Source organism: Haemorhous mexicanus, chromosome 17 (assembly GCF_027477595.1).
Source record: "Haemorhous mexicanus isolate bHaeMex1 chromosome 17, bHaeMex1.pri, whole genome shotgun sequence".
NCBI classification, from domain to species: Eukaryota; Metazoa; Chordata; class Aves; order Passeriformes; family Fringillidae; genus Haemorhous; species Haemorhous mexicanus.
In genome coordinates, this window is record NC_082357.1 from 2,868,330 (window position 1) to 2,890,974 (window position 22,645).

The 22,645-nt window shown below is 51.5% G+C and overlaps 4 protein-coding genes across 7 annotated transcripts in view; 1 reads left to right on the plus strand and 3 right to left on the minus strand.

The window, feature by feature from the left end:
- Positions 1-5,158: 5,158 nt before the first annotated feature.
- LOC132335230 (hemoglobin subunit alpha-A) lies at positions 5,159-6,004 on the minus strand. Its single transcript, XM_059861526.1, has 3 exons — positions 5,847-6,004; positions 5,487-5,691; positions 5,159-5,385 (listed from the first exon to the last, which is right to left on the minus strand). The coding sequence occupies exons 1-3, from the start codon at positions 5,939-5,941 to the stop codon at positions 5,257-5,259; spliced, it is 429 nt and encodes a 142-aa protein (XP_059717509.1). The 5' UTR covers positions 5,942-6,004; the 3' UTR covers positions 5,159-5,256.
- A 2,200-nt stretch (positions 6,005-8,204) lies between these two features.
- On the minus strand, positions 8,205-9,118 carry LOC132335231 (hemoglobin subunit alpha-D). The gene is made up of 3 exons (XM_059861527.1): positions 8,959-9,118; positions 8,640-8,844; positions 8,205-8,386 (listed from the first exon to the last, which is right to left on the minus strand). Exons 1-3 carry the CDS (start codon positions 9,048-9,050, stop codon positions 8,258-8,260), a joined length of 426 nt encoding a protein of 141 aa, XP_059717510.1. The 5' UTR covers positions 9,051-9,118; the 3' UTR covers positions 8,205-8,257.
- Positions 9,119-11,391: 2,273 nt separating this feature from the next.
- LOC132335400 (hemoglobin subunit pi) lies at positions 11,392-13,540 on the minus strand. The gene is made up of 3 exons (XM_059861928.1): positions 13,320-13,540; positions 12,178-12,382; positions 11,392-11,605 (listed from the first exon to the last, which is right to left on the minus strand). The coding sequence occupies exons 1-3, from the start codon at positions 13,412-13,414 to the stop codon at positions 11,477-11,479; spliced, it is 429 nt and encodes a 142-aa protein (XP_059717911.1). The 5' UTR covers positions 13,415-13,540; the 3' UTR covers positions 11,392-11,476.
- A 5,843-nt stretch (positions 13,541-19,383) lies between these two features.
- The window catches only part of NPRL3 (NPR3 like, GATOR1 complex subunit), a 41,671-nt gene continuing 38,409 nt past the window's right edge, over positions 19,384-22,645 (plus strand). The window contains exons 1-2 of one of the 4 annotated variants that reach the window (XM_059862247.1): positions 19,384-19,541; positions 21,179-21,248. In XM_059862247.1, the coding sequence (XP_059718230.1) occupies positions 19,424-19,541; positions 21,179-21,248 (188 nt within the window). In that variant the 5' untranslated portion in view covers positions 19,384-19,423. The remainder of the gene's footprint in view (positions 19,542-21,178; positions 21,249-22,645) is intronic. The other 3 variants (XM_059862249.1, XM_059862248.1, XM_059862250.1) reach the window with 3 other exon arrangements.

Below are 22,645 nucleotides of genomic sequence, written 5' to 3' on the forward strand. Positions count from 1 at the left end.
TGGGATCCTCCTGGCCATGTGCAAAGGTCTCTGGAGAGCACAGAGCTGGTACAGTCTGCTCCCCCATCTCTGTTTGATCCTAGTGCAAGGAGTAAAAAAAGTGTCACTGACTGGAAAACTCTGTTTTAACTATTTTCAGCTAATCTTCATTGAATTGTGTCCACCCAGCAGCTTGACTTGAAGTCACTGTGACAGGGGAAGGAAGAGAATAACGAGGAACTGTACCTCAGGATTAGGGACCAAAACTCTGCTGTTGGAGTTGCACAGTTTTAGCTTTAGACAGAAAAGTCAAATGATGCTCCATCACTGCAGGAGGCTGCTGAAAGGATATTTGATGTACTCTGTGGAACTTTGCTATGTGCAGCTCTCAGTGTTACTCACAAAAGGAAAAACAGAAGGTCAATCCTTTCAGTGTGGATAAAGAGGGTGACCTGAATAGGGAAATATGATCTAAAACAGGGGAGGCTGAACTTAAACTGGCTATTACAGCTCAAGAAAAAGATGCTGGAGTCCTCACTGATGGTTTGCCAAAATTGTAGCCTTGATGTGCAGGGGAAAAAAAAAAAATCCAGTGGTGTCATCACGAAGGGCTTGGGCTTGCAAAATGACAAAGAGAGCATCTCCTGCCTGTTGTGTAACAGCTTGGTGCACCCACATCTGTGCAGGTCTGGCCTCTGATCATGGAATCCTATAATCATGGCATAATTTGGGTTGGAATGGACTTTTAAAGGTTGTCTAGTTCACACCTCTGCCATGGACAGAGATGGCTTCCACTAGGTCAGGTTGCTCAGAGCCCCATCCAACCCTGGTCTTGAAAGTTTCCAGGGATGGGGCATCCTAACCTCTCTGAGTAACCTGTGGCAATGTTTTACCACCTCCACTGTAAAAACTTCTTCCTTACAACAAATCTAAATCAAACCTCTTTGTTTGAAATCATCACCCCTTGTCCTATGGCAACGGGACATCTTAGGACGTAAGGACATTGTGGATTTACAGCCCTGAGCAGGGCAACTGAGATCAAGGGGATGGGGTAGCTGCAACACAAAGGGGTTCTGGGGAGGCTGGGATTTTTCTCTGCAGAAGGGGCAGAAAAACATGCCAGCCCTACAAAATCATAAAGAGAACATGGGCCTGGTGCTTGATGAGAGTTAGAGCCATCCATCAGTCTGGTAGATTGATTTAAAATGGATAAAAAGGACTTTATTTGGAGCAGGTGGGAGAATGAACTTCTGGAACTCACTGCCACAGGAGGTTGTGGAAACAAATAGGATCAGCAGGTTTATAAAAGGTAGAGCAAATTCATGAGCGACAGCAGGTCAACAGACAGATGCTGAAGGTACCAGGCAGGAATGTAGCCTCTGGAATTGCTATTACTGCTTGTGTGGGAGCTGGAGGAACACAACCCAAGCTAGGCCCTCCCCAGATGGCATCTCCTGCTGCTCAAAAATGCAGAAAAACAACACAAGGAGAGAGGAAGCACTGATGTCACCAGCAGAGCACTGCCTACCATCTCAGCTCCAAGCAAAATCAGATCTCCCAGGTGGTTGCTGTGTGGTAGGAAGACAGAGCAACCAGCAGGAAGAAAGATTTTGCATTTCTATTCAATTTCCATCTCTGTAGTGAAAATCTAATCAATGCTCATTTTCTGTCTTCTACCACTTTTCCTTTTTCCATTGGCAAAACAGCCAGTGGAGGAGGTGGGAGGATTCCAAAAAGTTTGAATTAAAGTATATTTCAATCATTCCTTATTTTCAGACTGCTTGCCTGGGGAAAAAAATACTTTCTACCTCAAAAACTGATGGAAGCCACTTCCAAACACTCAATATCTCTGGGAAAAGAGAGAGGGGGATGGGGTCACAGAAACAAGACCATTGTGTCTCTTATTGTTAGCAGGGTAAAAGTAGGAAACCAAGGAACTACAAACCAGTTGGGTTCAAGTAAAAAAAAAACCAACAAAACAAACAGTGGGACTTTTAATCAAAGAAAGAGATGAGTAATAATCATGGCCATTGCCAAGAATGAATCCTTTGAGATGAGTCTGTTTTCCTTCCGTGACGGATTCCAGTTCTTTGTTTACCATTATTATTTACTGTTCTGTCATCAATTACTTCTTTTGTAGTGGGGAACATCCTTATTAAGTTCTCAGATGTTCCTGAGCTGGAGGGCCTGCAAGCACTGGCTTAAAATTCAAAAGGATTCAGACAAATCAGGGAGGGAAAATCTTTTTTCAGCAGGAAAAATCTGACATTTAGGAAAGAGTGGCTGTCCAAACACACAGCAAAGAAGCAGAAGACCTATTGGCTGCACCACTCATGGGTTACACTATTGCCATATTGAATTCCAATATGGGATGCATAAACAAGAACAGTCTGTAAAACACATGATGTTTTCCCTCCTCATTCCAGCAAGAGGATCCCTCAACTGGTCTCTCACTAAGATCAGCTTCCAGTGAGGAATTAATTCTCTGTCTTCCCACAGCTTGTTTGCTAAATCCCCCTTGCTGCTGGGAAGATAGAAAATTCAAGGAGAATTCCTGTTAAACTCCCCTAGGATGCTTTACCTCCTCCAGGAGTGCGTGTTTCTATGTCGCTCTCCAGGACACACTCCCTAGGGACATGACTATCTAGCCAACATAATAAGATTAGAATCCAACCTATCTGGACAATGCTGTTGGCAGCCCCTCAAGAGACTGGTGGAAGTCCTGTGTTTGGGTAAGTCATTACCATCAAGCTCATTTCCTGATGTTGTTTAACTCCTCTTTCAATAAAAATGAGCTCTGAGATGGCACTTGCCTTGGTGTCACCACAGAACAGATCTGAACCCTGGGTGCTTTGTCCATCAAGAATAAATGAGAGCTGAGAAAGGCCTGCAGAGAGTGGACACATCAAAACAGGCATAACCTGGACATACTCATCCTCTTTCTTCTGCTGAAGCTTCTCGGCGTGATTCAGCTTCCTGAGTGCTGCCATGCCTGGGTCAGAGGGCTTTGTGTCCAAATCCACCTCCTCAGTGTCACCTGGGGCTGTTTCAGGCTGCTGCTGCTGCTGTGGCAAGGCAGAAGTTGCCTCCAACTCTCTCCTCAGCCCTGGAGCTGCAGCAATGCCAGCTGCAAAACCAGCCTGGGCCAGCACTGGGGCAAATATCTGCTCCAGAGCATGGCTGCTGTGTGGCTGGTGGGTCCCGAGGCAGCTGGGCAGGGATGCCAGCTGAGGAGGTGCCAAGCTGTGGTCAGTGTGTCTGTTCCTCGGGGCTGGCTGTGTCCCGAGGCACGCCCAGCCACGGCCACCAAGGGATGCCCAGTGAAGGGACCCCTGTGCTCCGAGCCAGAGGCACGGGGGGCTCGGGGCTGGAACTCTCAGCAGAGCACACGGGCTGATGGGGAGGGGTCCTGCACCCACCCCCGAGCTGGCACCAGCGTCCCCAAAGCCCTCGGGATCTGGGCCTGCCTGGAAGCCCTGGCTGGAAGCCCCGCTTCTCCCAGCCCTCTGCCTGGCCCCGATAAAGCACCACGGCTTGAGGTCCCCATCTTGTGGCAGCAGGGACAAACGGCTGGGACAACACGAGCTCAGCAGTTCTCCGGCCAGGCAGAGCCCTGGCAAAGTGCTGCAGAGGCAGGACACTGCCCACTGCCACCCGAGTGTCCTGCCTGAGGTCACAGCACGGCTCGGGAGCAGTCAGAAGATAAAGCAAGCTGGGAACAACTCTCACTGCTCACATACACACTGTCCCCACATTGCTCTTAGACCTTCTCTCCTGTACCCACCATGCTGGGGACCATGAGGGCCCTTAGTGGCTGTATTTGGAGGAGCCCAAGTCCGTGCTGGGTTTGATGCTGGCCCTTCCCAATGCTTTCCACACCAGTTCACACCTCCTTGCACACCTGTGTGCCCTGAGTCCCCAGCATATCCTGGTTCTCCACGAGGTCCCCAGGAAGCTGTGCCTAGAGCTCTGCCTGGGTGATGTTCCTGGCTGGGAGGGTGGAACCTGCTCCAACACCTGGTCCATATTAAGGTAGATCAGATTGGCCAGTGATGCCCTGACTGGCTTTTTCCTCCCTTCCTCACTGTGCTCAGGAACAGAGGGTGCGTGGGCTCAAGACACCTGTGGTGCTCTGCAGAAGAGACCCTGAAGGGTCTCCTCCTCTCTTTGGAGTTATTGGAGTTTCTCCTGTCTCTGTGTGTTCACTGACAGTGCCTGGAGGCCGTGGGATTATGGAAGAGGCCATCCGTTCCAGTGCCAAGGATCAGAGGAGCCTGTGGCAATCTTGGCTGGCTTCATGAGCCACCCTGGGGCTTCCTTGAACCTTCCCCTCCTCACTAAGGACCTCCCAGCCCTTACTCAGCACCTGGCAGGTTTGTAGCCTCCTGGGAATATCTGTTGCCCAGTCTCCCACCACGCCCACAGGTGGAGGAGAGTACACACATTCCTTTATCAGCCCCCACCATGGCCACCCTGCTGTGGGCTGTGATAAGGGCTGGGGGGTGCAGACACCAGCACAACTCCTGGGCTCCTTTTTTTGGGGCCCTGACACTGCCCCACACTGCTGGATCTGGAGCTGAGTCCCATCTGCTCCCCTTGCAGCTCCCCAGGACCCCTCCACAGTGACACCCAGCAATGGGCAATTTGGTGGAAGCAGAAGAGATCTTACACCCCTGCACAGCCCTGTGTGCTGGGTGTGCAAGGAACGATATCCTGGCACAGGGAGGTCCTCAGGCTATTCCCACTCTGCCACCAGGCAGAGGGTCACAGGTGCCCGGAGCCTCTGTACTCCTGTGTCCCCTGCAAAATTTTCAGGAGGAGATGTCCTCCAGCTCTGTCCTGAACAAGGGTGCATGGGGTTGGTGGTGCAAGAGGGGGTCCCAGCATGGAATTCTGTTGGGACAGCCTGGGGCTGTAGGGAACCCCAGATCTTCCATGAGTCTCTCCCCTCCACTGGTGCCTAGAAATGTTCTTTTTCCTCCCAGAGCTCCACGGCAGCAAGGCAGTGTCTGCTTGCTGGACACGACCTCCCAAGATGCTGCCTCCTCTCAGCAACAGCAAAACCAGAGCCCATTTCCTCCATGTACCCACCTGATGGGGAGACCTCCAGTTCAGACCCCCAGAGCACATCCCTCCCGCTCCCTTCCCGCAGGCAGCACACAGAGCAGGACACCAGAGCTGCAGCACAAATGCAAGAGATTTTATTTCAGAACATTTGACTGCTTGCTGTCAGAGGGCTGGTGGGTGTTGGCTCCAGCTCTGGCCACAGCACACGCCTTAACGGTACTTGGCAGTCAGCACGGTGCCCACGGCACACAGGAACTTGTCCAGGGAAGCGTGGACCTCTGGGGTCAGGAGAGCGGGGTTGCGGGTGGCCACCACCACCAGGAAGCACTGGCCCAGCAGCTGAAAGGCAAAACGATGTGGTGAGCAAGGGAATGAGGCAAGGGAGCAGCCAAGAGGTGCAGGAGGGAAGCAGGGCTGGTCACCCCTTCCCAGACACTCACTTTGAAGTTGACAGGGTCCACACGGAGTTTTTGGGCGTGGAGGTCGCTGAGCTTGGAGAGGGCACCAGAAAGGTCATCGATGTGGTTGACAGCTTCGACCAGTGCACCCGCCACCTTCTTGCCGTGCCCCTTGACCTGAGCAGAGCCCTTTGCTAGGTCGAAGTGGGGGAAGTAGGTCTTGGTCTGGGGGTAGGTGACAAACATCCTGCAGAACAGAGGGGTTCAGAGACAGGTGAGACAGGGACAGGGTGGCAAAGGACAGCGACAGTTGCGGATGGGGAGAAGAGGGGGCAGATGCGAGGGAGTCGGGGCTGGAGAGGAGAGAGAGACAGAGGGTCACACAGGGGACACCCGCGATACCTCTCCAGGGCATCGGCGCCATATTCATCGGCCTGGCCGCCGATTTTGGCGAAAACGTTCTTGACGTTGGTCTTGTCGGCGGCGGACAGCACCATGATGTCACCTCCGAGTCGGCAGCGCCAGCACAGGTGCCCCCGCTGCCCGCCGCCGCCCTTATATGCGGTGCTGGAGCTCCGCCCGCCCCCGCCCGGCCCCGGCCCGGCCCGGCCCAGGGGTGCTGGACCCGGGCCAGGAGGGGCCGCCGCCCGCCCTCCCCCGCCCCGCTCCGTCCGGGCACCGGCACCGGCGGGGCGGCTCTGCCTCGGGGGCGCCGGCTCGAGGTTAAGGTCAGGACTTATTCCAGAGCGGGTGGGTGGTCTCTGCCCCGCGGACACAGGCTGACATAACAGCAGGGTTAGGCTTGAGGTTGGCCTGGGGTTAGGATGCGGTTTAGGTTTAGCTGTAGCGCCAGGGCTGGCATGGGTTGTCGTTAGGGTCTGCACTGGCACTGGCAGAGGAGCCCGTGTTTGTCCCCTGGCATGGGACTGGCACAGCCTGGATTTTCTCTGGGACAGCAGCGTCTGTGCCCCACGCCCCCACACGGGGCTCCGTGTGCTCCTGCATGCACAGACTGACCATCCAACAGCCTGCACACGCACCCCGAGCTGCCCCAGGACACACACTGCCCCTACACGCACTGCCAGCTGCCATCTACACGTCCTTGCACACGCGTGTGCTGTCCCTGTTCAGCCCTCTGCCATCCAACCCATCCGTGTCCACGGCTGCCCTGCTGCACCCCCTGCTCTCGTTCCTCAGCACACCCCACACCCGTGTACCCCACACCACCCCACAGTGCGTGTCCTCTGCAGCCCCAGCTCCTTGAGCCACTGTCAGGTCTGTTTGCCAGCAGAGCCCGAAGCTGCCCTGCCCCAGCCCCCTGCCCTGCACTGCCCTGCTGCTCTGGGGCACTGGGTGTGCTGGCCCTGCTGCTCTGGGGCACTGGGGGACCCTGACTTCTGAGCAGGGGGCACACTGGGCAGAGCCACGGGATGGGCACTGGGCACTGCTGGAAGAGCTTCGGGAAGATCACTGTGGTCTTTGGTGAGCCCTGTGTGCTCCAAATGATGAATGTAACAAGGACAAGGAAAATGAAGGTGGTGAGGAAGAAAAGGAGGGTGAGGGGGATCGCGGAGCTCACAGTGGGTTCGGCAGGTGGCGCAGACTAGCAGTGACAGTTCACACCCGTGTTTCCTCCATGGCTGAGGTGCTTATCATTTGTGTTTGGGGGAGATTAGCTTGGTCTGGCACCATTTCAGAGTGGGGAGGGAGGGCTGGGGGGGCTGGTTTTTCTGGAAAGCAGCAGCAGGGCAGTGTCTGCTGCATGTGTGTGCGTGGGGAGAGATGCCAAGGCAGCAGTGCCCTTCAGACTGGTGGCACAAAAACAAGCAGGTGTAAATGCACATGAGCCCACTGGGATGTGGACTGGGGTGTGTTTGAGGATGGAGCAGAAGTGCTGTGGGTTCACCCCCGTAGGTGCTGCCACGCTCAGGGGCTGCCAGGCCTGTTTGTGAGCAGGCAGGGTCCCTGCATGCCCCCACCTGCCTCCTGCCCACACCTGGACACTCAGGCACCTCACTCCTGCAGCTTCTCATCTCCTTCCTCTGGTGTCACAGCACAGAGCAAACCCAGGGCTAATTTAGTATCTCATAGCCCGCCACCTGTGATCAATGATTCTTTTAAAATTCAGGCTCCAAAGTCCTGACACCAGTGTCCCTATACTGGACTGCAGCTTTGCCCATCCCATTCCTACCCTGCCCAGGTCCCAGGGGGAGAGCAGACACCTGGGTCAGGTGTGGAAATTCTTCCCTGGCAGTTGACTGGGATTTGTGGTTCAGGAGATTGAATCCCAGAACAGTCTTTGTGCTTAATGTACTGCGGTGGACTTTTTCACTCCATGAATTCTCAGATTGCTTCTGGAGCTCATGCAAGCACTTAGCTCCTGCAGCACTCCTAATAAAGTCTTAAAAATCCATCTTGATAGATAGAGACTGGCAGGATTTATCCTACACCCCCATCACCCCCCAGGAATCCTTCAGGGGAATGCAAGGATCACATTTGTCTTGGCACAGCCTTCGCCCTGCTCCCTGCAGGGATGCAGGCACAGCTTCATTCCCTGGGTCCTGCCATCAGCTGCATCCCTTGCTGGGGAGGGTTGGAAGCAAGCAGGGCCCTGGGGGACACCCAGGGAGCCCAGGGCTGGTGCTGCCCTTCCCGTACCTCATCCATCCCATCCACAGCCCCCTCCCTCCAGCAGGAACACTACCACCCCCCAGCCCACCCCAGCCCAGCCCCCGGGCCCGGCACAAACGGACGCGTTGCTGCAGCAAAAGAATATTTTTTTTTATTGATGGTACACAGGCACGGCTGGCAGCTCATCTGTACTTCTCAGCCAGCACGCTGGCCACGGCCGACATGAACTTGTCGACGGCAGAGTGCACCTCGGGGGTGTAGTCCTTACCCAGGCGGGTAGCCAGAGACACCTGCAAGCACTGCGACAGGAACTGCAAGGAAAAACGGGGCTTAGCACCGCTACTCCAGCCCCCGTGTCCCCATCCCGGGCCCTGTCTCACACCTCCTGTACCCCATCCCCTGCCGTCCACCCTGATCCCCCATCTCCTGTCCTCCATCCCCCGGCTCCCATCCCGATGCCTGTCCCCCCTTCCCTGTCCCTCAGTCTCCATTCCCCATCCCCTCCTCCCTGTCCCCCCATTCTGATCCCTGTCCCCAGACTCCACCCCCATTCCCCCTGCCTGCCTTGAAGTTGACGGGGTCCACACGCAGGTTGTAGGCGTGCAGGTTGCTGAGCTCAGACAGAGCCTGGCTGAGGTTGTCCATGTTCTTGATGGCAGTGCTCAGGGCAGCCACCACTTTCTTGCCATGGCCACGGATCTGGTCAGAGCCCGGTGACAGGTCGAAGTGGGGGAAGTAGGTCTTGGTTGGAGGGTAGGAGTGGAACATCCTGGGGAAGTGGGACAGTCAGTGATGCTGACCCCAGCCAGACCCACCACACTGGCCCCTCCGTGGGGCTCCCATCCCCTGGTCCCACTCTCCCAAGGAGTCCCCAGGCCTGTACCTGTTCAGAGCATCAGCTCCAATTTCCTCCTCGGCGCCACCCAGCTTTCCCCATATCTGCTGGATCAGCTTCTTGTCCTCGGCGGTCAGCATGGTGGCGGCTGTAAGAGTGGGCAGGGATTGGTGGCAGCAGCACTGCAGGGACGCCTTTTATAGCTCCTAGCACCTCCCCCAACCTTATCTTATCACACCGAGGGGCGGGGGGATGGCCGGGCCCTGGGAGCAGCTGCAGCACTGCCTGGGGGGCCCCAGATGCCTCGGGGGGCCCTGCCCTAAGGAGGCCCCTGGGGGTCCCAGCTGCCTGTCCTGCCCCACTGCACCAGCTCAACACCAGAATGGGGCAGGGGGCAGCACCTTACCAGGCTACCTCTTGGACAGCAGCAGCCCCAGGCATGTCTCAGGGGTGCCACAGCCTTGTCCATCCTGGCTGGCATGTCCCCAAACCTGCTGTTGTGATCATCATTCTCCATGGATAGGCTAGGGTCCTCCTTGGCTCTGTAGGTGTTGAGATAGGTCCCACAAGTGTCCCATGTCCCCTCCAGACTTTGGCACATCCAGCCCCTCTCTGCCCCAAGAGCCCCATAGCCTCTGAGTAGGAGCCATGGACAAGCCCTTCCAGAGAAATGCAGGCAAGGAACAGCCTCCCCTTTGGGTTCATGGTCTTCCCAAAGTCCATCCTGTGATGCTTGTCAGTCTTGGACTCCTTCCCTTCTTCCCACCCCAATGTGTGCTCCTGCCTCTCCCCAGAAATGCTGGGAAATCCCTCAGGCCCCATGGTGTCTGGTCATACAATAACAGAATGTTAGAATAATCAAATTATTAATGTTGGAAAAGGTGTCTAGGATCCTTGAGCCCAACCATTCCCCCAGCACTGCCAAGGCCAACACTAAACCAGGTCCCCAGGAGCCACATCTTCACATCTGCTAAATCCCTCCAGGGACAGGGACTCCACCACTGCCCTGGACAGCCTGTGCCAGTGCCTGACAAGGCTTTCAGTGGAGAAATTTCTCCTAATATCCAGCCTAAGCCTCTCCTGGCACAACTTGAGGCCATTTCCTCTGACTCTCACATCCATCTCTCAGCCTCTGCAGGAGGGAGTTGGTGCAAACACAGGGTAAGGGACACGCCAGATGCTGACCTAGCACATAAGTCATGGATTTAAACCTCCAGGTTACCTGACAGCAATGGATGCAGAATGTTTAAAAGCTGCTGTGGTGACATTTAGATGTTCAGAGCTATTTGCTGGCCTGAGAGCTTCTACATCACGTTTCTCCCCCTTGTCTAAGCACAGTCCCTAAATTCCATGGATGAGATGAGGACTGCCACTTGCAGTGCTGGCTCAGGGTGGCCATCAGAGCAGGCTGAAGGCTTTGCACCCACTGTTTCATGCCAGAAATCTCTGAGACAGGAGCTGACACGGTCCTGTGCTTCAGTTTTTTGGCCAAACTGCTCCAGTAAAAGGCTGATATTCCAGATTTTGTTGAGCAGCATTGCACAGCATCAAGACTGTCTCTGCTTCTCACCTGCCCCCACCCAGGGAATAGATTTTGAGGTGCTGGGAGAGGACACAGCCAAGCAGATAGGCCCAACTAATCAAAGAGGTATTTCATACCATATAACACCCTGCTCAGCAATGAAAGGGAAAAGAAGGGGTTTGAGGGAGTTTTAGGGGGGTTATTTATGGTTTTTGCTCATGAACTGGCTGAACATCAGCCTACCCATGGGATGTGGTGAGGGATTGCCTTTGCATCCCCTGTTTTGTTTTCTTCCTTGTGCTTCCACTTAGTCTTCACATACTAAACAATTATTTCTGTTTGTTTGATCTTGACCCAAATTTTTCTTGCTTTTATCTTCCTTTGCCCTTCACCTCATCCCATTGCAGGGGGGAGGTGAGTGGGCAGCTGGGGTGCAGTGGCTGCACAGTGGGGTTAACCCACAGAAGAAACACATCAGATACCACATCCCTACCCCATGGAGAGAGGCACAATGAGAGGACAATGCCCTGCATTGCAATGCAGGTTTGGTCCCAATAGGCTGGGATGGGTTTTGGATAGGTCCTAGCAGGGTAAAAGACTCTTTCCTGGTCAGCCTGGAGACAGTCTGTGGAGGATATACCTTGGTGAGCAGCTGCAGTCACAGGGCTCCAGCCCATTCTGGTCTTCTGCTCAATGCTATGTTGCTCCCACTGAATGTTATGTTATCCCCACTGAACTGGCACATGAATTAGTATGAGTTCATTAGTATATAAATTACTACATGAGTTTAGAAAGTTTAATATTTCCCCTTCCATATTGTGTAGACATTTCAGAACACCCCTGCCTGAATAGTCAGGTGTGGGCAGAACATACTGAGAAGAAAGCACAGAGCCATAGCTCACATTTGAATTATTTATTGGTTTTGCAAATGACTGAGCCCCCACAGCAGGGATTTAAAGAGCTGCCCAGGAAGGGGTGATATCCCAGAGCCTGGCAGCAGGGCTGGGCTGTGGATGGGTCTCCCTCATCCTCTGTTGAGGCCATTTATCTGTACTTCTCTGTCAGAACAGAGGAAATACTGGACAGGAACTTGTCCCACGCAGCATGAACCTCTGGGGTGAAGTCACTGGGATAGTGGGCAGCCACGGAGCACAGGATACAGTGGGAAAGCAGCTGTAAGGGAAAGCAGCATGAAATCCATCACAATGAGTGCCAGGTATCAGTGTAGGGGTCTGCAATGGACATTGGGCTCAGTGTGCTTGGGGATGACAGCTACATGTCCCAACCAGGCAGTGCTGCTTCCTGAGATGGGAGTGAAGAACAGTTGTCTTTTTTATAGGGCAAAAGGCACTGCTTGATCCCACTCCCTCTTCCATGTGCCCTTTCCTTCCTCAAGTGCAACAAAGTGGGACTGTTTATAATTTATTAAAATTTTGTTCAAGACAGGTGATGGAGCTTGATGTATGAAGCAGATTCATGAATTACAGCAAAACCAGCAGAGATTCTAATCTAACACAAACCACAGGAACTCCCTGAGGAGGTCTTTGCCTGTACTGGGCCAGAACTTTCATTAAAAGACTCAATCTCAGGTTAAAAGTGATATGAGAAACCAGCTGTGCAGCACAGTCAGGGATCAAACTGCCATTAGCCCACATGACTTGTGGTCTCTAATTTTGTGATGGCAGGACCATCTTTGTGATGGCAGGACCACCTTTCCACCCCTGAAAGTCTCTGTGCTCACTCACCTTGAAGTTCACGGGGTCCACCCTGAGGATGTAAGCATGCAGCTCGCTGAGCTTGGCCAAAGCCTTGCGGATGTCATCGATGTTCTTCACAGCCTCCCCGATGGCACTCATGACCTTGGAGCCATGGCCACGGAGCTGAGCTGAGCCTTGGCTCAGATCAAAGTGAGGGAAGTAGGTTTTTGTTGGGGGGTAGCTGAAGAAAAGCCTGGAGGAGAACATGAGGAAGAGGGTCAGCAGAAAAATGGTATGAGGAGGTAAAACATCAGAACAAGTGCAGTGTAAACCTTTTGCAGCACATGCAGATTAGACAGCAGGTTTATCTGTATGTACTAGAGAAGAATTAAGTGTTAAAAATTATTTAAAACTTAATGTAGTTTTGGGTTTGATTTTGTTTGGTTTTGTTTTTAAGAAATAAAGCCCCAACTTGTCACCAAATTTCCTGTATTATATTACAACGAAGTTTCTAGGACCTTCAAACGAAAATGGAAAAACAAGAATTTATATGAATGGTACTCAGAATCCTGAAAGGAGGACCACAATACTTTATACTGAGCTGTAAATAGCATTTAAATCACTTTGAATAACATAAAAGTATCTGATAATTTCCAGATCCTTTTATGTCAGCTTGCTTAATTGGTATGGACTTTTGAGTTACTGTGCCATGCTTCATGCAGGGGGTCCAGCTGTCTTGTTTCCTAACAGTTTGTTACTTAACAACTGTAACAATGGAAACTGAGCATCCAGTGAATTTAGTGGACAGCTATTCTCTTAATGCATAAAAACTGTAAGAGAAAGTACATCACTTGTACAATAAACCACTTCAAGTTTATCCCCTAACAGGGATAATGGTGTTTAGGACACTGAGTATGAACGACTTTCAATTCCTCACCAGTGCTTCTGGCTATGAATTCTTCTGTATGGCTATAAAGAAAAAATAAACCTATTAAATTGTTAAAAAATCACGGTTTACTGCTAGGTTGTGAAGCATTTAGTAGCACGGATATAACTCCTGAAGATAACATATCAAACAGCACAACTCTTCATCAAGTCTCCCTGGTCCCAGCCTGCTCTCACTCTCTGAAGTTCTACAGGAGATGCATCCCAACAGCAAAGCCCTCTTTGGAGGCCTGCTGGGGCCTTACCTCTCCAGTGATTCTGCCCCAATGGCATCAGCCTGGGTGGCCACCTTGGCCCAGATGGTGACCACGGCGGCTTTCTCGGCTTGGGTCAGCGTCATTGTGCAGGAGCTGCTGGCTCTGTCTCCTTGCAGTGACCGCTCAGAGCAGGTTTGGACTCACGCCCCTGGCAGCCCTGGTTATAAAGGGGAAGGGGGGAGAGGACCTTGGTGCCTGTCCACACTCATTGGTCACTCCAGAGGCTCACTGTGGACTGGGGGTCACTTATCTCCCGAGAGGCAATGGCTACCTTGGCAAGGGCCAGCACACTGTCCTCCCTGCCTGCTGGCCTTATCAGCTTCTTGCTTCTTAACCTAACAGCTGTGTGGTCCAAAGAAATTGTCTGGACACGTATTGATACATGAGCAGAGAGATAATGCTGCAAAATTCCATTGATGAGCATTAGGACACATCTCTAGGCTGAGAAGCAGTGGGCTCCAGCACACTAAGGAGCCTGGAGAGGAATCTGCATTTTCCCCCTAGGGTCACAGGCGTGAACACAAGACTCTGGGCCTTTCTGACCCAGCCAATTCCAGCATATGTGCAATATTTCACATAAAATGCTTTGTAGGTAGTGGTAGGGACAGGCTGGGAGGTCTGTAGTGCAGCCCAGAGGAGAAATGAAATCCTGATTTTTTAAGAGTAAGTGCAGATTTTGCCATTTGCTTCAGGACTTCACTTTGCCAGCCTCTTGCAAAGAATTAGGTACTCACTTTACAATTGCTGCCTGAGGATTACTTTGGATACGGGAATAGAGAGTTTGTGAAATTGAGTATGGTGCTAGAAAAAAGTGTGTGTGAGAAAGCCCAGTCAGATTTCCTTTTTTATAATCTTCAAACTGCACATCTTTGATTTCTAACTGTGTGATCTTACTGTTAGTTGTTCCCTGCACTGTAAAATAGCCCTCAGCACTCCAGTTAGTGCTGGCTGTGTTATGCTGTGTGCTGGACATGCACAAGAGCTCCTGGTCTCACAGCAGATGGCTGGTACCATCAGGGCACGGGCCCTGGCTGGGTGAAGGACACGACAAGCAAAACAAAGACCAGCACAGATCTGTAATCACAGATAAGTGGGCAAAGTGTCAAAGAAATACCCTCCTGGAGATGGCTGCTGCAGAACCTTTGGGACTAAATATCCTGCCAGCACATAAAGCTGAGGTAAATCTCTTTGCCATGCTGATAAACTGCAGCAGCCTCAGACATCAGACACCACTGAGAGCTGGCAGCTGTGCAAAGAGCACTGGCTGGTACAGTCAGAGGGGTCAGATAATGTTCTCTGCCCAAGCAGCCCTGTGGACAAGGTTGGTGTGTGTCAGGCAGAGTTGTGTCTGCATTTGACAGCAGCACTACCCACTGCCACAGAGGGTGTTCCCCAGCCATGGTCATCCTGCTAACGGGAAAGCCCTTCTAGGGATAATGATCCCTAGGTGGTGCATGGACTGGGGCATGCCCAGCCTATGGAGACCTGTACCAGAGCACAGGTGTCACACAGGAGCGTGCCCTGGAGCCCCTCAGGAGCCACAGGGAGCTGTGCTGTGCTGCTGGAAAGGTGCTGGGTTTGAGGTGGCACCACTGTGTGTGTTTATGGCAGGGATCTCTTCTGTGCTGTCACATGGGCAGGTCTCTCCTCTCTGGGTAGTGTCCATACCTGTAGGAGTTGATCCATACACTACAAAGAGACACTCATTTCCTGGGGCTGTGCCTCTGCCACTGCATTCTGGGCTCAGAGGGAATGAACCAGTGGTAGGGTCAGAACCAGGGACGGGGTCAGACAGCAACTTCTGTATCCTCTGGTGCCCCCACTTAGCTGGGGCAAGTGGCACTCTGACCCACCCCTTGTACTCTGCACTGGGCTCTAATTTAAGCTTCTCTGCATGCCATCTGTCACACAAATTAGAATAAACCTTGGGCTTTCCCAAAAGGCAGGCACAAAGCACTTGGGGCCTCTGAGTCTGCAAGCCTGGCTGGGTTTGGGGATCTTGAGTTATCATCCCCTCCGTGGAGACCAACAACTCCTCTGGGATTTATTTTCAGATTGTGTTCAGTGCCACAGCTCCTCCTTAGTCCTCCTGACCACGGGCTGGGTAATTCACTCACTTTAAGAGGGGATATGAAAGCAGACTCATCTGAGACACAAGGAGGACAATTGTTTTACCACAGGGAATATTATCAGAGGGCTCTTTGTATACCTTCCCTTTGACAGTGCCATACACATCCCCTGAAAACCCAGAGCTCACTCTGGCTACACAGGTGCAGAGCTGTGCAGTCTCCAGTTCAAAGTGCCACTGACAGCATGGGCAGAGCCAAGGCAAGGACAACATGGTATTCAGTTTATACAACTTAAATGGATGGCAGTACCAAGAGAGGCTCTGGTCATCATCCCTTGCTACACACATTTCCAAAACCTGCAGTTTTCTCATAGAAAATTTACTTTGAAAAAATAGATGCTGTTGTGAAATATCCATTTACATAATGTTTTTGTCTCCTCCCCAAAGTGCTGCCTCTTATGCGCTGTGTTGCATAGCAGTGCTCCAAGCTCTCCTCAGTGAGAGTGCTTTTAATCAGGGGTTACTCAACCAAGCTGTGACCCAGATAAACACAGGGATAAGGCACAGACCATGAGGATCCCTTCCTATTCTGTGTAACCTGGGCATTGCTTCTCTGTGGCTGCAGGTTTGTGTGCACACAGAGTGATGTCTGCACAGGAGAATTCATCATCACTGAAATCATTAGGGAATTTGAATTATTTTTCTGAGAGTTACTCCTGCACTATCTCAAATGCCAGAGCAGCCAAAACGTGACAGTGGTTTGCTAGAAGAAGCTCATTGCTCAGTCAGGACCAGGGCTGTGCTGGGGATTGTTGTGGGAACAAGCCTGGTGGGAGAAGTCTGCTCCTCAACACAACGTGACATGGAAAATGACCTGACTTTGCATGAACCTCTCAGCCAAATTCCTCATTCCAGTGCTCCAGCTACCCATGGGGTAGTGAGACAAGGGGGTCCTGGCCTCAGGAATGCAAAGAGCTGGACAACATGACTGCTGCTGTTCCTCTGTCACAGGGCCAGTAGGGAAGACATGTCCTCTGGGAAACCCCACCAACCCTGCCTTCCTCTCTTGCTGCTGCTTCTCATGATGATCCACAGCTCTACTGCAGAATGTCAGCCTTTGGACAGGTCATGAATCTTTGTCAGGAAATCACCAAAGGGGATTTTTATTTTAAATTAATGTAGGTCTCTTTAAATCCAAAATCTGTTCCAAAAGCCAGCTACCAGAATTTCTCATTTTAAATAGCAGAAGTAAGCAACAGACCTGTTAGCTAATTGTAAAAGCGGGATTCTAATTTCCAACAGCCCTGACTGTAAATCCAATTGAATGGCATCACTGTGAGATCAGGGATAACTTTCCCCACGGGCCTGTATTATCCACAGGAATTGCCTTCCCCTCAAGGAGAATGCTGTGGATAAGGGGGGGGACATATATCTGCTCTAACTCTGAAATATTTGAGGCATATTACATTTTGAAAGCCAGGAAAGTAGAGTCTAAATCCTGGCTTTACTCTTCAATTTTCTACCAGGGCTTGAAGAACTAGCAATCATTGCTTTAATTGACAAGGCTAACTACAACTAAATTTCCAAGAGCTGGGAATGACAGATAGGCCTATAATTTATTATTTGAGAAAGTAAAATTATATTTTGAAGTAGGCACACTGAAATTTTAACATGACAGCCGGGTGCTGGTGTACAAGGAGTGCTCTGCTGTGATAACACGACTGGTCTTTAATCACCCCAGGACAACTCTCTCCCCTCAGCATTGACTTCTCCTGCTCAATTGTTATCACTGGCCTTGTGCAGAATGGCCCTGCAGATTATACCCTGCTGGGGCTGCTCATCTCCCTCTTCAGCCACCCACCTCTGTCCTCTGTCCCTGGGGGGACTGCAGAGCAAAACCCAGAGTGGGGATATCTCAGAGTGTCCAAGCATCTAAGTAATGCAATGAAATACAGAAGAATGTGCATAAAATCCCAGGGCATCCTCAAATATAATTGCTGATAACTTCTGATCTTGCTTAGACACAAAAAAATATGAAGGCACTAAGACTGCTGCCAGGGGGGTAATGTCACCCTTCCTAATACAGAGGCGGGAGTAAAAGCACAGGAACCATGAGGCAGGCAGGGTGTATCAGAGTAGTGAAGTAAACATGGACAACAAGGCCAAGCCAGCCTTTCCATGGTCATGGGGAGCCCACAGGTCTGACTTCCACAGCTGCCCCCCTGCAGGAACCCTGGTGTCACAGAATCATTAAGGTTGGAAAAGCCCTCTGCAATCATTCATCTGCAATATTGACACACTGGATTTGGCAGCTCTGATGGAAGCAATCTACTGCCAGATGGTGGAAGAATGGAGAGGGACTGGAAGGGAAGACAGAGGGATTCTCCACCAGCAAATCCACCTCAGTGGCACCCAGGCTGGCACAGGGAGGGTGGAGATGCACATTCAGCTCCTGCATCCCATCTTTTGTCCATGGCAAACCCAGGAGAGATCATCAGTTCCTCTCTCACTAGGGAAAAAGCGTCCATGGCCTCATTCCAACCCACAACAAATTACCTTTGTTCTCACAATTAATTTATCCTTCTGCTCAGTGTGCAGCACATGTGTAATTAGCTCCAGAAAGGCAGAAATGTTATTTCAAAAAACTGATTGAAATGTCCCAAAGAGGCATTGCAGCAGGCTTTACCCAGTGTTCCTTTATTTCCATTCCCACTCTAATTATCAATGAGCCACCCTACTTAATACTGTTTTATGGACCGCTTCTTTTCTTTCCTGTTGCTACTAGAAAGTTGCTGATGTGGAAAAAAAAAAAAAAGAGGGAAAGTGTCATGAGAAGAGTCATGACAGACTGAGTGCACTTTGAAAAATCCCTATACACACACACACTCCAAGGTGTTAGGTTAAACCAGCACTGTCAAGCCCACCACTAAACCACCTTCCAAAGTGCCACACTTACATGTTTTTTGAAGTCTTCCAGGGGTTGTGATTCCACCACAGCCCCAGGCAGTTCCAGCACCTGTCCAATTTTCCATGAGGATGATAACCTGGGGGGGTCTGGATGTGGGGGACATAATAAGCTCTCACTGCTCTTTGTTACCAGCTCTCAGGAAAGTTTTGGAGTTAATGACTGAACCATCTGAAAGCCCACAAATGACCCAAAGTGGCCAAATAACAGCACTGAGTGGTCCAGGATCCTGCAGCCCCTGTGGAGGGATCCAGGGCTGGGGCCACCATACGCTCTCTGGGTACGAGGCTGAGCTGGGGGTGCTGGGCCATGCTGGGGCCACTGGGCTGAGCTGGAAGATGCTGGCTGCAGGCATGTCAAGCACGGGAATAAACTGGGAGTGTGTGGGACAGGGAGTGGTGTCCATGGGACACTGGGGTGGTTGAGAGAAAGTCAAGTGTCAGGTGCTGGTCAGAACTGGGGGCACTGGGCTGTACTGGGAATGGGGCTGTGTGCGAGTTGGAGGCACTGGGCTGTACTGGGAATGGGGCTGTGTGTGAGGTCCTGGTCTGAACTGAAGGCACTGGGCTGTACTGGGAATGGGGCTGTGTGTGAGGTCCTGGTCTGAACTGGAGGCACTGGGCTGTACTGGGAACAGGGCTGTGTGTGAGGTGCTGGTCTGAACTGGGGGCACTGGGTTGTACTGGGAACAGGGCTGTGTGTGAGGTACTGGTGATAACTGGGGATGTCGCTGTGGCTATGAGCGTGCAGAGGTGCTGGTATGAACTGGGAGCACTGGGCTGTACTGGGAACAAGCTGTGGGGGCATGAGATGCTAGACAGAACTGGGGGCACTTGCCTATATTGGGGATGGGGCTGTGTGTGAGGTGCTGGTCTGAACTGGAGGCACTGGCTGCACTGGGCACGGGCCGTGGGGCGGAGGGCCCGGGCACAGGCGGCCCCGGGCACAGCCGCCCCAGCCGCGCCGTGCCGCCGGTGCCGGTAGCGGCGACCGCACCGTGTACCGGCGGAAGCGGAAGGCACAGCGGCCGGGCCCTTCCTGCGGGAAGCCCGAGCCGGCATGGGCGAGAGCACCAGCCCCATCAGCGTGATCCTGGTGAGCTCGGGCAGCCGCGGCAACAAGCTGCTGTTCCGCTTCCCGTTCCAGCGCGGCGCCGAGCACCCCGCCGCGCAGGACAGTAAGTGCCGCCGCCGGGAGCTGCTGCTGCCCCGGGCCCGCAGCAGCCTCCGCCGGGGCCTGCCATCCTCCCCTGGGGGGCTGGCACCCCACACGGACCCCTCACACCCCCCATGGGGGCCCGGAACCCCCCCTCACGTCCTTCACATTGTCCATGGGGCCTGGCACTCCTCACCAGGCACTCCGCACCCCTCACATTGTCTGTGTGTATCTGTCATCCCTGCCCCCCCCACCCCTCACACTGTCTGTGTGTACCTGCCACCACCCCCCCACACCCTCACATTGTCTGTGGGTACCTGTCATCCCCCACTCACCCCTCACACTCTCTGGGTACCTGTCATCTCCCCCACTCACCCCTCACACTGTCTGTGTGTATCTGTCATCCCCCACACACACCCCTCACACTCTCTGGGTACCTGTCATCCCCCCCCACACCCTTCACACTCTCTGGGTACCTGTCATGCCCCCCAGACAACCCCTCACACTGTCCCTGTGTATCTGTCATCCCCCACACACACCACTCACACTCTGTGGGTACCTGTCATGCCCCACGCACCCCTCACACTGTCTATGTGTATCTGTCATCCCCCACACACACCCCTCACACTGTGGGTACCTGTCATCCCCCCCAGACACCCCTCACACTCTCTATCTATACCTGGCTCCCCTCACTCCCCCTGTCCATGAGGACCTGGCCCCCCTCACAGCTCCCCATGGGACTCTGCACCTCTCAGCCCTTGCCCTGCAGTGCCCTCACTCCCCCCAGGTGCCCTGGGATCCCTCTCATCCATCAGTTGAACCACATTAGTGCCAGGTGTCACTGTCCACCTGGTACCTTACCTCTGTCCCTGGGGCAGGTAAATCCCTGGGATTCACCAGGGTTTTGGGAGCTGCAGGGGAAGGAGGAGGCAGGATGAGAAGGAAGGCACTGATTTGGAAGAAGTGATTCAGTAAACACTATCAGCTTTAACCAATAATGAGTAGGAATTAAAAAATTTTAGTCTGTGGTCTTGAATTTTGTGCTGGAGGAGGTTTAATTTCTCCTGGAAAACAGGAGTATGGGATTATTCAGGTGCCAGCACTGCTTGCACCTCTTGCTTTGAGGCACGTGATTTGGGATAATGCCTGTGGCTGCCTGGGACCAGTATCAGAGCAGGGCCTAAAGGTGCTGCAGGGTGGTGGAGCTGTGTGGTCTGGGTTCTGTGCTAGTGGCTCACAACCCCTGCTTAGGTTGTGAGTCAGTTTATAAAGACAGATTCATCTCTAATTCCCTTTCCACTTTTATAGGTGGAATATGAAAAGTTGTTTATTTTGCTGACTGTTTCCCTGCCACCACCCCCTCCTGCTTTTTGTTGATAAAGGATTTCCCTTCCTGTGACTGTGAGAGCATTGTAATTGTCCCAAAACCTGAGCAATAAGGAGGGAAATTGCATTGGTCAGACTTTTACTTTTCACTCTTGCACTACAAGCTGTTACCTCTGTCAGTTTCTGTGAATGTTTCACTTTCTCCTTGTCATCCCCTGAATGATAAAAATTGTCTCTTATTTTTTTAATGTTCTTTTGAGTGAGAAAAGAAAAACATACAAACACATTAAGCAGATTTTTCCTGGGTAAATTTATCTTTATTCTTTGCTTCAGACAAACCAAGGAGTCGATATGCTGTGAATGGCTCTGGTGACACCACAGAAGATCAAGATGGGGACTCCAGGTAGGAGGGAAAACATTTCTTCTGCCTAAGAGGTTGAAATGGAGGAGAGACAGCCTCCTGCTCTCTTGCCTCCTAGTTCCTAAGCACATTCTCTTGGACTCTATAGAAGACAACCTGGCCAAAAAATGCTTTAATATCAAGTTATGAGCAACTTAGTGCTTAGTAAAGAGGACTGTCTCACCAGGGAATGCTGCTGAATCTGTTGTTTCCTGGGCAAGGTCAGCTATTCTGTGCTGGTTAGAAAGGCAATGTTGCCCTTTCAAAAGTAGGAGTATTAATCCTCTGGCAAAATCCCACTTTTCTTTACCTGCCTACTCCCAACTGGATTTATTTTTCAGTTGTCTCAACTTCTTCCCTAGCTCATGTAGTGGTCTTATGGAATTGCTGTGCACTAATGAATAATTAATTTTGTTTCTCCAGACAGAGCTGCTGTTGTGTCAGTGGAGTAACACAGTGGCTCCAAAGGAAACTGACACTTGAAGAGAGTTTTTTAAGTACAGGAAATCAGAGGGTAACAAATGCACTGAAAATAGGGAGTGTGGTGTTCAGCATGTATGTATGTATTTATGGACCCTCTAATTAGTTTTGCTGAACATTGGAAATCTGCTGCATAGTTCTAAATTTATCACTACTAGATAGGATAGAAATCTGGGAGAGAAAAAGTTTTTTTGTCTGTTGGCCAATAGTTCACTTGCAGATCTTTTTTCTGATAAGTATTTTAATCTCCAATATTAATAAAAAAGAGGTATTTGCTGCTTTTCTCTTTTATAAGAGGACTAAAGAAGTAATCATCACTTTATAAATGTAAGATTGTTGTTAATGTTATGACAGAGAATGATTTAGCTGAAATTAAAATCACCCACATGACTGTAAACATCATCGGTTAATTTCATTTTCCAGGACTGGGATCTTACGAAAACACATTTTGCTTGAGGTAATTTGTATCTGCTGCCTCTTTTGATGCCTTTGAAACCTTCACACACAACCTTTGGTGTCCAGTGAGTGCAGCATGGACAGGGCACAGCTGCAGGGGGAGCAGACCATTTGTATGGTTGGGAACTGGTGACTGGCTTTTCAGGCTGGGCTGTGGACAGTCCAGTGCTCACGTTTGCTGGTTATCCCAGGGGTTTTGTTGGTGGCTGTTCAAACCCCTGGCTCTAAAAGTTCCCTAGGCAGATTAAGAAGGTGTTGGAATGATACCAACTTCTGTCTGACACTGATTCTTGTTGCCTCTGCTGTTTAGGCAGGTTGGACAAAGCACTTAATGTGTGGCCGTGTTTATTATATGTTGCCTGTGTTGCTGAATTAGTGTGAGACAATATGTGGTTACTGCAGAGATGTAGGAAAAGCTTTTATAATTTCAAATGATGGTCAGGTGAGAAAACTGCAGGTGTTTT

Coding starts and splice junctions, on each gene's coding strand:
- LOC132335400 (XM_059861928.1), bottom strand. CDS start 13,414: ATGACGCTGACCCAAGCCGAGAAAGCCGCCGTGGTCACCATCTGGGCC. Junction 12,383..13,319: donor GGGGCAGAATCACTGGAGAG/GTAAGGCCCCAG, acceptor GTTCTCCTCCAG/GCTTTTCTTCAGCTACCCCC. Junction 11,606..12,177: donor TGGACCCCGTGAACTTCAAG/GTGAGTGAGCAC, acceptor TTTCCCTTACAG/CTGCTTTCCCACTGTATCCT.
- LOC132335230 (XM_059861526.1), bottom strand. CDS start 5,941: ATGGTGCTGTCCGCCGCCGACAAGACCAACGTCAAGAACGTTTTCGCC. Junction 5,692..5,846: donor GGCGCCGATGCCCTGGAGAG/GTATCGCGGGTG, acceptor TCTGTTCTGCAG/GATGTTTGTCACCTACCCCC. Junction 5,386..5,486: donor TGGACCCTGTCAACTTCAAA/GTGAGTGTCTGG, acceptor TTTGCCTTTCAG/CTGCTGGGCCAGTGCTTCCT.
- LOC132335231 (XM_059861527.1), bottom strand. CDS start 9,050: ATGCTGACCGCCGAGGACAAGAAGCTGATCCAGCAGATATGGGGAAAG. Junction 8,845..8,958: donor GGAGCTGATGCTCTGAACAG/GTACAGGCCTGG, acceptor CCACTTCCCCAG/GATGTTCCACTCCTACCCTC. Junction 8,387..8,639: donor TGGACCCCGTCAACTTCAAG/GCAGGCAGGGGG, acceptor TTTTCCTTGCAG/TTCCTGTCGCAGTGCTTGCA.